This window comes from Hippocampus bargibanti, linkage group LG08 (assembly GCF_051943395.1).
Source record: "Hippocampus bargibanti isolate YZ-2025 linkage group LG08, ASM5194339v1, whole genome shotgun sequence".
Taxonomy (NCBI): Eukaryota; Metazoa; Chordata; class Actinopteri; order Syngnathiformes; family Syngnathidae; genus Hippocampus; species Hippocampus bargibanti.
Genome location: NC_142741.1, coordinates 14,327,844 through 14,341,361, shown reverse-complemented (window position 1 = coordinate 14,341,361; position 13,518 = coordinate 14,327,844). Strand labels below are relative to the sequence as shown.

At 41.6% G+C, this 13,518-nt stretch overlaps 1 protein-coding gene and 1 long non-coding RNA gene across 6 annotated transcripts in view; one reads left to right on the top strand and one right to left on the bottom strand.

Moving 5' to 3' along the window:
* Window positions 1–13,239, bottom strand: part of pikfyve (phosphoinositide kinase, FYVE finger containing) — a 49,122-nt gene extending 35,883 nt beyond the window's left edge. For all 4 annotated transcript variants that reach the window (XM_089002218.1, XM_089002219.1, XM_089002220.1 and 1 more), the window contains exons 1-2: window positions 13,082–13,239; window positions 6,767–6,957 (exon numbers count right to left, since the gene is read on the bottom strand). In XM_089002218.1, coding sequence (XP_088858344.1) covers window positions 6,767–6,944 — 178 coding nt within the window. In that variant the 5' untranslated portion in view covers window positions 6,945–6,957; window positions 13,082–13,239. The remainder of the gene's footprint in view (window positions 1–6,766; window positions 6,958–13,081) is intronic.
* LOC148894617 (uncharacterized) lies at window positions 3,240–5,344 on the top strand. Of its 2 annotated transcripts, XR_016115724.1 has the most exons (6): window positions 3,240–3,508; window positions 4,249–4,324; window positions 4,429–4,467; window positions 4,880–4,936; window positions 5,105–5,122; window positions 5,225–5,291. It is a non-coding gene; the product is annotated as an uncharacterized LOC148894617 (long non-coding RNA). The 2 variants fall into 2 exon arrangements; XR_016115723.1 differs by having other exon boundaries at window positions 4,880–5,122; window positions 5,225–5,344.
* Window positions 13,240–13,518: the final 279 nt, after the last annotated feature.

The following is a 13,518-nucleotide window of genomic DNA, read 5'->3' as shown; positions in this document are numbered from 1 at the left end:
AGACTATAAATTATATTTTACTTCCTTTTTGAGTCAGGGAAAACATTTTAAGGTCATTTAAATGAGGTAAAGAAAAATACTGTGGGAATTGAATGATTTTTTTCACAATTAAAAACAAGAATGTGACGTACGGTAGTCATTGAAGACACTTTTGGTATTAAGTGTACTTACGCTTGAGGTCAGGCTACCATATGTTATATTTCTAGTTCTACAGTTATCATTTCTGTGGTAGCATCTCACGAAACACAAAATGAACCATGGAAAAAGGAAACAAATCACTTGTGATGTGAATTATTTTCATTTTGACAGATGGGGGGGGGGGTTACTCTGAAAATATCAATTAATCAAGAGGAAAACCATAAATGAAAAATACTGTATATGATTCCCGTTCAAGTGTTGACAAATGTTGCTTTTCGCTACACCCAGGAAGATGTCAATTGCATGACCATTTAACAGCGAATGACAATTGACAGCAAGAGTTCTGTGAGCAACAAGTCAGCATTATTAATTGCTATCGTACAAGTTATTTATAACCTTGCAAAGTAATTGTTATCAGATTACATCAATGACACGTAACATGTTACATTAGTCATGAGTGGAAAAGAAAGTACGAAATACAAAATAATGTTTTATTTTTTAAGGCATTAGAAAATGTGTTTATTTTTGAGAGAGTTATTGTCAATAACAGAGTAAATACATCACGAGGATGTTGAGTGTCGGTCGTTACATCACGTGACTTGCCACAAAACAGAGCAGTTGCACAAGGCTTCGAATAACACACACAGATGCTTGAGGCTTGTTGCGTCACACGAGTGTATGATTTTGAAGTGCGCCTTTCAACACTTTCATGTCTTTCAATTTCTTGATCTCCTTGATGTGCGTATCACCCTGACGCATAGCACACACTTGCAAATTGTATAAAAGGAGCTGTCGCGGGACAGAGAGATTGGGCGAACCACGGGGCAGAATCATCTCAGACTCACGCCCGGCTCAGGCCGGGCGTCGGACGGACATCACGGCCCGACTTGCTCAACTCCACGCCACGATCAAGCCCTGCGCGTCACCTGCCTGGGAGATCTGACAACGAACCTACTTACAAATAAAGAGAAACATCAAACTCTTTATTGGCGAGCTAGCCAGGAGCATTTGTTTCCCTCCTCCTCAGCCCAATCAACTCTGCAAATGGAAACACCCAGATTTCCCAGCCGCCCGTGAACCCGGCATCTTCACAGCAAGACCCCTCAAGCCGAGCTCCCGATGGACCGCCACCACCCGTGGGCGCCCCGACCCCACCGTGAAACCTGCCGCACCCTGATGGCCGACATCGTCCAATTCGCCTGGCGACTCTGCAACTAGCTGCATCGTATATGTCCACGATCGCACATCGTCGGACATCGCTTATGTCCACGATCGGACATCATATATGTCCACGATCGGACATCGCTTATGTCCACGATCGGACTTCGGGAAGACGCTTCATGGCCGACACGGCCGCCGACGTCAGCGTTCTTCCTCAGCGTCCTGCAGAGCGCCATGGCAGCGCGATCAACGCCACCGTCGCCGATGACCGGCCTGTCCGTGCCCGGCAGCATGGCCAACCCCACGCACCTTCGTCCTCACAATCCTTCATCGATTGTCCAACAACTCACGGTGAGAAGACCTTCCGGCATCGACTCGACGGCCGCGAGGGAAGTTTCCATCGATCGACTCAAACTGTCAGTCGTAGAGCACTCTTTGCCGTGCTCCCGTACAACGACTTCAGGCACCACGAAACCTCCTCGGCAACCTCCCAACCGACGCCTGCCACGCCAGGTGACCGTCATCTTGCCTGGCCTCACCGTGTCGCAGAATGACTTTTGTTTTTATTTCTTTTTCCTTCATCGTTTTCACCGACTTCGGATCCAGGAGGGGAGCCCTGTTGCGTCACACGAGTGTATGATTTTGAAGTGCGCCTTTCAACACTTTCATGTCTTTCAATTTCTTGATCTCCTTGATGTGCGTATCACCCTGACGCATAGCACACACTTGCAAATTGTATAAAAGGAGCTGTCGCGGGACAGAGAGATTGGGCGAACCACGGGGCAGAATCATCTCAGACTCACGCCCGGCTCAGGCCGGGCGTCGGACGGACATCACGGCCCGACTTGCTCAATTCCACGCCACGATCAAGCCCTGCGCGTCACCTGCCTGGGAGATCTGACAACGAACCTACTTACAAATAAAGAGAAACATCAAACTCTTTAGGCTCACTGGGGTTTACAGTGATGTGGAACACACTGAGTGTAATTTAACTCATTCACTGCCATTCCCGAATGTATTTGGGAATTGAAAATTACACACATACACACCGCCATTCTCGAATTTGTTTGGGTTTTGGTTTTTGTTGCGGGGGTGAGGGGGGTGTGCCGATAAAGCGCTGGTCAGACCTCTGGCAAAGTTTTTTTTTCTTTCCATGAAGGGGCAGCATTTGCCTTTTGTACAGCCGCCCCCACTTGCACCCCATACTTATTCCAGACCCATATAACTTAGGAATTAACTTTTCTAATGAAAGAAGAGAGTCTTAGGTTTCTTACCCTGCATTGAATGTTTATGTAGTCCTAAAACTCAATATTCTGTGGGTCCTGGAATTTCAGTGAAAATGATAAAAACCCTGGCACTGGAATGCAATTGACACATTTTTGCAAGTCGGGCGGTGAATGAGTTAAAAAGAAATTGAAAATATTCTTTGGATCTTCGGGTGCTGGCAAAGTTTTTTTTGTCTTGCATAACAACAACAATAACAACAATGGGGAGGAAAAAAATCCAGGCATGACACATTGAGGAAAGAGTAATTTAAAACATTTTTGGCCCCTAACTCATACATTTTTTTTCTGATATTCCAAAGGAAAAACACAACAAAACTGCTTATTTAATGAATAATTTTGTTGTATTAATTTGAAATTGTAATTATTATATAATTATTAGCCATTCATCCTTTTAATGCAAATCAAACAAAACTAAGTATATTGCATTGTATTTAAAATACATATGAATTTTAACTATCAGGCTCAGAACCACGAGATAAATGTTATTTTATTTTCATCAGCCATGTGACACCTGAGTAAACAGGCAGCCGTTGTAATTTTTATTGTGGCGCTGTCAGAGGTCCAACCCGAAAGAATGAATTATAACATAAAATCTTTCCTTCCTTGAAACGTGCGCACACACCGCTCGGGGTACAAGTACCCTTCACTGTAAACCCGAACAGTACTACTGACTCAAAGTCATTGAGGTCAGTCAACTCAAAAGCCGATTTTTTGTTTCAAAAACTTAAACGTTTTGAGTTTTCTGAATAGTCATGCGTTTTTAATTTGCAGTAAATCAATACTTTTGAGTTCATGGCTGTCATATACTCATATATTTTGAGTAAACGGCAGAACGCTGCGTGATGACGTCACCGCAGGCGTGGTCTCACCGGGGCCATTTTTACTTCTCGACGGCTAAAGCGTGCAGAGACCCACGAATTCAGGTGAGAAGACAAACAACGTTATTTAATATTACAATGACCCAGTGTATCAATGCTGTAGTCGGTGCACAGAAAAATTATATTTTGTTGTGTTTTTGACGACAGCAAATTGGAAGTCAGTTTGTGGAACTTGCCGCCTTTCACAAGTTAGCAAAGATGCTAGTCCGTGGTCGTGCTTGCGACTGAGGACTTCTCATCCACTCTTTCAGCTGCGTTGTTTAGAGCCCGGGACTTCTCCTATGTTAAGCGCTCTTCTGTGGCGATATATGTATGAATTTTTCTTAAACGTCTCTTGTCTGTTGAAAGACACAGAAGTGTTATTTAGAGAATAGTACCGCGCAGGTTTAGTTGGGCGGTGGCCGAGTAATATCTGTTGCAGGTTATGTTTGTGTCCGCGAAGGTCCGAGAGTAATCGTCAAATGGGTGTAAAATTAAGATTTATATAAAAGGGTCACACGAAATCCTCCACACCGTGGCTGCAACGCCCAGCAGGTTAGTGCTTTGAGTTAACTTTGTTTGCAAACGACAGTACCGCGTGTCATTGTCCAGCACAAGCTATAGGCTTAAGCTATCTATACACGTGCAGCGGTAGTGCTGCAGTTTTAAGAATGCACTAAGTAAATATAATGATAGCCAAAAAATGTACAGTGGATTGGAATATGTACAATTGATGCAGTTTAAATGGTTATGCATGTGTAAATTAAACATGAACTTTTTTTAAAATGTATTTTTGGCATATTCAGGATACCGAGAGAGCTGCTGGAGGCCAAGTCATCAAACTGCAAACGCCTGACTGGTTTGATTGCATCATTTAATCTGGTACATTAGATTTATTAAACTTAAAAAGTTAACATGGATAAATGTGTTTTATTAAATTAAAGGATTACATTCATTGTCATGTTTTTTTCTCTTCAACCTTTCAGCCCCCGGGTGCAAATTGAGCAACACCACCATTATCGAAGGTATGTTTACATTTTTATTTATGCTATATTCTTAATTACCTGATGAATATCATACTACATGTAGGTATTTTTTATATTGAACAGAATTTTACCTTTTTAACATATATTGGAGTATTTTACACCATTACTTGAGACTTCATTGATTGTTCTTTCTTTAATAAAAACAATCTCAAGTCTCACATTCACCTCTGCTCTTACCAGCAACTGATGTTCATTAATCATTACAGTGATGCAGTTGTTAAATTGCAATAGGGATAGTGCGGAGGTTCCAAACTATTACGAAGGATATGCTTGGATTTGAGCTATAATAATCCGTAACTGTCTTTAATTTGGACCCACTAGAATCACACCAACTTTACTTTGCTTATCCAAACACGTACTCATTCTTGAAAAATGTTTAATGTAATTGCAGGCCTAACATGGACTGGAGATGCAAACTGTGTTCTACATCCCTGGATACTCGGGCGAAGTTATTTAGCCATTATCGTTTGCAACATTTCCAGTATTCAAGAGTCAGCCCACTGCCATGTCTCGACAGCAATTGCATTTGCACTTTTCAGTATACACACATATACACATGAGACGCAGTCTGGCCCTTCGTGCGCTCCCATCATACCTACAAGAAGATGACTCCGAGTTCTTCAAGACATGCAATGTATGTATTACCTGACTTAACACAAATGTCTATCTATGGCCACAATATATGCTATAACCTTTTACTTTATTCTGTATGTGTACGTTTGTGTGTATTTTGCAGTGGGAAGAGGATCCAGACATTGAAAACACTCCTGTCGCACTTCTCTCCGTAACAACTGACAACCTCACTAGTGCCCTCTTGTTTAACCCCGACAGCATTTCTGTTGTGATAGAAGATGGCATTATTGTGAGATGTCTCCCCAGGTTGGCTATTGCACACCTCCTCTTGTTTGGTTTAATGTACGCATTGCATTTAGCTTATCCAAGAAAATTAATCCTCACATTCACCTTCATTCAGAAAATACTGCTGTGTCTTGATGATAACAGACGACTCAAACCACGCTTGCTAAGTTAGAAAATGCTGAAGGCACCAGTGCCTCCAATATTACGGAACAAAGCAACACTCGATAAGTAACTTCAGTTTTACTCTGCTTTGTATACCTGTTTGTGACTGATTTTCTATTAATACTTTGATATGTAAACTTGGATTCCACCAAAATGTCTTTTTTCGTTTCAGGAATACTGTGTGTGTTTTTAGTAAGTTTTACCTTGATTTGCACCTTATAACGAGTACATTGAAATGTATTCGGTTGTATTTATTCAAGTATATGCTTTTCAAAGAATTTATTTTTTTAACAGAACAGCAGAGTATAATTTGTTGTTTTTTTCTGTTTTGTTGTGTTTATTTCACATCTTCTGCTCAGGGGTTTATTTGTTGTTTTGGTACGTGGACATGCTGTGCATTTTGGTACTGTTATCGTTTGTTTTATCAAAGGTTGTTTTAAACCTTAATAAAAAAATGTGAACTAAAACAGACGTGAGGTGTGTTTCTGTTTTTAGACATAGAAGGCAAATGTAAGTACAGTATACATGAATATATGTTTTCATGGAACATTATAAATTTGAGTTGGTTAAGCTTAAATATGAAACCTAATTTTAATTTAAAAATTAAGAAAACATTAGAGTAAACTGAAAGTACATCTCTTAAGTTCAGGCAAACTCTAAACCATAACATTTATGTCCAAACAAACTCATAACATTTAAGCTCAATCGAACTCATAACTTTTAAGTTCAGACAAACTCATAAAATTTATTTACACTACTCAAACATTTTGAGTAAACTACTTGAACATTTTGAGTTAACTCTACTCAAACATTTTGAGTAATCTGTACTCAAAAATTTTGAGTTAACTGTACTCAAACATTTTGAGTTAACTCTACTCAAACATTTTGAGTTAACTGTACTCAAAAATGTTGACGTAATCAGTTGCCATATAAATTTTGAGTACTTTCAACTTGTTGGGTTTTACAGTGTTGGTTTGGAAACACTGGTTCAAGAGCCGCCTGTGATTATAAAACTAGCCAGCGGGTGGTTTCATGTGCACATGAAGTTTCAAGATTCTTCCTTCTGAACCAATTGGCTCAAGGCCAGGTACACCTTAAAAATAAATGTGTATCTTAAATGTGATGTGTAGTTTTGCAATTCGTATTCCTCACCTTTGCACTCAGTGCAATTTAGCTATGCATTGAGGAATATCTATCATGGAGCACAAATGACTATCAAGTCGTGCAGATGACGCGGCGTAGATGTCGGCTCACTAACCTTTGTTGTTGAAGCGAAACAAGTTGACAAAGGAACTGTACGCCGATCGCAGCGGCGGCTCATCTTGCTCCGGCGTGAGTGGCTTGAAGTGGGTTAGGTGGGAAGGACTTGTGGGCGAGATGACCGGCGGCTCAGCGCTCCAGTTCGATGACGGCACGAACTTGTCCCCGGATGCCATCTCCTGTAGTCTCCTTCGATGGGGCATGACACGGGAACATAAACCATCATACTTCAATCGCAATAATGGAAAAAAATCATCCCGGGGTGAGGGGGGGTTGCAAGATTTTATATATACAGGTAACATCCGAGTTACGACCGGGTTCCGTTCCGAACAAATGGTCGTAAGTCAAATGGTCATAAATAGAAAAGCATTCAAAATGGCTGACGCGAGGATCACGTGATCATAACAAATGACGACACGCTGGCTGATAACGGAGAAGCCAGAGGTCACCTGTCTCAAAGAGGCGGCGGCCTAGGCGTCGGTGGACACCCCTCCCTCCCCCCGATGCTGTGCGAGTGAGATGCTGTCATGCTGAAGAAAATTGTAGTATGCGTTTATTAAGAAACAATTATTTTGTATCGTCATTTTGAGCAATGTTGCTCCGGCAAATAAACATCCTACTTGTTCGATATTGTCACATTCGGATTGACAGATGGGGGTGGGGCCGCGCCTCCCCGCTTCCACCACTTCCTTCTTCAGGACAGCGGGTACGAAAACGGGACGCTGTCAACTTGTATTTGTACTTTATATTACCCTGGACTTTCTATATCTTCGTCTGAGCCCCTTCCCCCACTACATTCCGTAATCCCTTCGGGATTGTTCCGTTTCTGCACCACCGTGTGCGAATTGCTTCTCGCCATTGTCGGGTTTCCTATTGGTCCCCCCCCACTCGTCGTTTTCGGTATTCTTTATTTTTGATTAGTCCCCTGGTCCTCTTTTTGTATATATATATATATATATATATATATACAATAAAGTCTCGTTATATCGATATTCAAGGGAGTCCGAAAAAATATCGATATAACCGGGACTATCGATATATCCGATCCTGCGCCGAACTGCATTAAACAAAAGCCGCCGAAAGAGGGCAGCCAAGCGCCATATAAGAAACGGAGCTGGCCATTAGCTCCCTTTTTTTTTGGGTGAGAGATGTTCCCCCAATGTTGCCTCAAAATGGCACATATAATTCTTTAATGATTGTAAACATGTATGCTTTAATCTTCAGAACTACAGTGTATTTGAAACATATTCATAAGTGGATGTGTAACAAGAAAGCATATTATCCGAATCTGAAGCCATTGTTTGGATTCACAAGCAATGCAAGACGTCTTGGTGTGAAGTCATTTTTATTTGCATTTGAATAAAATGTGACATCGGCTGTCCTTTAATACACAGTATGGAATGTTAATAATTTTCAAAATCATCGCGCTTCAGCAGACAAAACAAGAAACATTGTTGCAAAAAACGATTGCATTCATATACAGTACAGTGGGCATGTACATAACACAACAGGGAAACTGCAACGCTTAGATCTTACTGTATTATGTATGCAATTTAAAAAAGTCATCAATCTTCTTCTGCTTCCCATTTTTACCTTTTAACACAAACACTTCAATCACGTCTGCGACACACGAGCTAGCGTCTGAAAATGAAAATGGCTCTGCTACACGGGAGCTGGTCACGTAACAAACTCACGTGACCAAGTCGACCAATGGCGCGACCGATGGCGTGTATCGATATAAACATAGCAAAATGGCCGGTGGGAGATGAAAAAGAGCACCGTAGTAACCGGATTATCGTAAAAACCACGAATCCTACTAAACGGAACTAATTATACATAAGAAGACTAGAAATGTGCACGGGAAATGAAAATAGTGTCGTAATAAGCAGTATTATCAATATAAACGATATCGATATAACGATACTTTACTATATATATATATATATATATATATATATATATATATATATATATATATATATATATATATATATATATATATATATATAACAGGCTATGGATACCGCCTCAGAAATGGAGCTACGATCAGTCACCTCCTCTACATGGACGACATAAAGCTGTATGCCAAGAGCGAAAGGGACATAGACTCCCTGATCCACACAATCAGGATCTACAGCAGTGATATCGGGATGTCATTCGGGCTGGAGAAATGTAGTCGGAAGATGACTAAGAGGGGCAAGGTAGTCCACACAGAAGGGGTCTCACCCCCTGAAGGAACAATAGCAGACATTGAAAACAGCTACAAGTACCTTGGTATACCACAGGCCAATGGCAACTTCGAACTAGCAACAAGGAAAGCGGCTACGACCAAATACCTCCAGCGGGTGAGGCAAGTCCTCAGAAGACAGCTCAATGGCAAGAACAAGACAAGCAACAACAACAGCAATAAACAGCTATGCCCTGCCAGTGATCAGATACCCTGCAGGAATAATAAGGTGGCCAAAGGAAGAGATTCAGACTACGGATGTTAAGACCTGAAAACTCCTCACCATGCATGGACGGTGCCATCCCAGATCCTGCACCCTGAGACTGTACACAAGCCGTAAGGAAGGAGGCCGGGGACTAGTGAGTGTGAGAGACACTGTCCAGGATGAAACATCCAAGCTCCATGAATACATCAAAGAGAAGGCTCCAACGGATGATGTGCTCAGAGAATGTCTCAGACAATGGGGAACAGAGGATGAGGTGCTGGAAGAGGGACAATCATGGGAGGAAAAGCCCCTACACGGGATGTACCACCGAACCATAACAGAAGTGGCTGATCTGAAGAAGTCCTATCAGTGGCTAGAGAGGGCTGGCCTAAAGGACAGCACAGAGGCACTCATCCTGGCTGCCCAAGAGCAGGCCCTGAACACCAGAGCCATCGAGGCAGGGATATACCACACCAGACAAGACCCAAGGTGTAGGTTGCGCAAAGAGGCACCTGAGACAATCCAACACATAACTGCAGGGTGTAAAATGCTGGCAGGGAAAGCCTACATGGAGCGCCATAACCAGGTGGCTGGCATAGTCTACCGAAACATCTGTGCGGAGTATGGACTGGAAACCCCAAGGTCAAAATGGGAAACACCTCCAAAGGTAGTAGAGAATGACCGAGCAAAGATCCTGTGGGACTTCCAGATACAAACTGACAAGATGGTAATGGCCAACAAACCAGATATCGTGGTCGTAGATAAAGGGCAAAGGAAAGTCGTTGTCGTGGATGTAGCGGTCCCGAGTGATGGAAACATCAGAAAGAAGGAACACGAGAAAATCGAGAAATACCAAGGGCTCAGAGAGGAGCTGGAGAGAGCCTGGAAGGTAAGGGTGACAGTCGTGCCTGTGGTGGTCGGAGCAGTGACCCACAAATTTGACGAGTGGTTGCAACAGATCCCGGGAACAACATCGGATATCTCGGTCCAGAAAAGCGCAGTGCTGGGAACAGCACGGATACTGCGCAGAACCCTCAAGCTTCCTGGCCTCTAGTAAAAATGGGGGACAGACACCACCCATGAGGGGTGAGACGCGGATTTGAGATGGATGAATAGATAGATAGATAGATAGATAGATAGATAGATAGATAGATAGATAGATAGATAGATAGATAGATAGATAGATAGATAGATAGATAGATAGATAGAGAGAGAGAGAGAGAGAGAGAGATAGATAGATAGATAGATAGATAGATAGATAGATAGATAGATAGATAGATAGATAGATAGATAGATAGATAGATAGATAGATAGATAGATAGATAGATAGATAGATAGATAGATAGATAGATAGATAGATAGATAGACATACAGTGGAACCTCGGTTTTCAAACGTGTAACAGTTCGAACAAATCGGAGTCCGAACAAAATATTCGAGAAATGCTTGCTTCGTAGTTCAACCATCAATCGGTGTTCGAACGCCAATATGACGCGTGAGTGCGTACGCGAGGGTGGGGTGCTGAGCGGCGTACGGGTGTATCGCTCTCTCCGTGACCAACTGTTGTCGCTTGCGGACGCGCTGCGTTTTCCTCTAGCGTTTAATATAGGTGTACGAAGAGTTTTAGCCCCTAATCATGCCTCCAAAGGAAGTAAGTGCTGCTAAAAGTGAAAAAAGAAAAGTAGTGCGTACAACTATTGCATTTAAGAAAGAAATAATCACAAAATATGAAGAGGTGTGGGAGTGTCTGATCTGGCGAGGGAATACAGCATGGCGAAATCTATGATCAGTACGATATTAAAGAATAAGGAGGCTGTGAAATCCAGTGATGTGGCTGTGGGAGTGAGAGCAAGTGTCATTGGATAGATATTTTAAGAGAAAAGAACATACTGTAGCCGAGTCATCCGTAGCTGTCACGTTCCGAGCGAGAGTGACGGCAGCTGACCCGTCAGAAAGTAGTGGAATGTTTGGGATCGCAAAGCAGGCGGCAAGCAAGCAGGATGTTTATTCACAAATAAAGAACAGTTTCAGTTTCAAACACTGATATTATTCAGCACAGTGGTTTAAGAGTTCCTTCAAGGACAACCGACATCACTTGTTTGTTTCTTAACTTTTTTGTTTCATCAGAAAAACGTTTTATAGCATCTAAAATACCCAAATAGATAGATAGATAGATAGATAGATAGATAGATAGATAGATAGATAGATAGATAGATAGATAGATAGATAGATAGATAGATAGATAGATAGATAGATAGATAGATAGATATTTTTATTCAAATGCAAAACACCAATAAAAATGACTTAAAATGACTTAAAGTGTCCAAAATCTGCAAAAAAATTGAGCTGCGAATTGGGCATTTTCAGAAAGTCCTGCCCCCAGTTCGTGATGTCATGCCAAGATGTCTTGCATTGCTGCAGAATGAAAACAATGGCTTCAGATTCAGAGAATCTGCTTTCTTGTTACACATCCAGTTATGAATATGATTCAAATAATTCTGAAGAGGAAAGCATACATGTTTGCAATCAATTAAAGAATTTATTCCGTGCCATTATGAGGCAACATTGAGGGGAGATGTCTCAACGAAAAAGAGGCACAAAATGGCGACCTCCTGTGGCCACCTCCGTTTCCACAGGCTGATAAATTCCTTATATGGAGCTTGGACACCCTCCTCTGGCGGCTTTTGGGTGCAACACAAGGTTTTCAGACCAAACAATACAGCAAAATACATTGATGTGATGGAAGGACTGCTACAATTTGTCTTTTTTCGGTGTGGGGCGTTCCTTTAGTGACGTCACGTACGGACTCGTCACCAACTCAAAAACAAGACTTCCTGAATATTCAGCGCGAGTCTTAAGACGTAAAATATAGCTATATGCGGTGGAATCTTTTTAAAATACGCTCTGTAGAAATCATTTGCAGCCATTTTACAAATTATGGAAACAACTTGTCCGGAGACGTCGGTTGTCCTTTAAACTTCAACTTCAGCAAACATTGCATTACAGAGCTGTACAAACATTTACTACATGGTGTACTAAGATGCAGAACAAGCGATTTACAGCTGACAACAAGTGACTACTACACATTAAAAGTGTCCACAGACTGTTGTATAGCACATTTTACAAAAAGACATTTTACAACAAAAACTACATTTTCAACGTACATCATGCCTTCTGAACGTCTCTAAAGTCGTCAAAGTGTTCGTTGGTACACACCCTTGAAAACTACGCAACAACTCTGACAAAGCAGTTGAATGGAAATTCTCCCTCGCGTTGACGCTCATTACTAAGGGGCGATCGATTAGTTTGGCTTTGGAAGCTTTACCTTTCCATAATTTAGCAATTTCTCCCACGGAATCCTAAAGTACAGATGTGACATAACTCAGCCAAATAACTGTTTAACTTACTCTTTGAAGAATTGTCCGAACATTTTACATCAAATCGTTTGCGATGATCAAATGCAAAAAAAATGCAGAAGTTCTCATATCACGTTACTAGCCTTGTCATGTGACCATAACAGGCCGCAGCGTGACTGGCGTTATGGAGTTTTGAGTGTGGCTTTTACGCCTCAGCTGGAACTTAAGACCCAGCCAAATATTATCCTACATGACAAATAGAGTCCCCATGTCTTGTAAGGAACATTATCGCTATCGCAAGTTAACTTCCTTCGATGCCATTTTTAGGAAATGCTACGAATCGGTGCAGTTTACGTTCCACAAAATTACTATGTTTAATAGAATCAAGTCCTTAGCTTGTACCATAGCGCAAATGTCAAGTTGGCTAGATAGCCACTTGCGTGCTAACTCGTATTATCCTCCTATGCTAACCTGTCGGTTTCCCGCAATGTTTTTTTTGCCACATTCTGAACCCGCTGTCGACTTACCCATTCAATTAGAGATTCTACAGTGTTGGCTGAAGACTTCAAACGAGCCAGGCATCCACATATTCAATTTCAGTGAGCATTTTGGCCGCTCTCAACTCACAGATCAGTAGCTTTCAACACACTTGACGTCCCACTTAACTCCTGGGAGGTAAATAAACGGAGAGACATTACAAGTCGAGACACCACAATTGATAAGTCGATTGGATACGGTTGTTTTGAATTGATTTCTTGTCGTCAACGATTGTTGACAAAATATATTATCAGACATATGGAATGAATCCATAGGATGAAGTGGATAAACCACGCGCTGCATCATTCAATTATGATCTGAAATTTCATGAATTTTAATTACGGTTGTCATCTCCATCGGTGCTTCTGCGGACATACTTTGAAGTCAACTACTGTATACGCTTTACACTGCATGGTAGTTGGGTTGT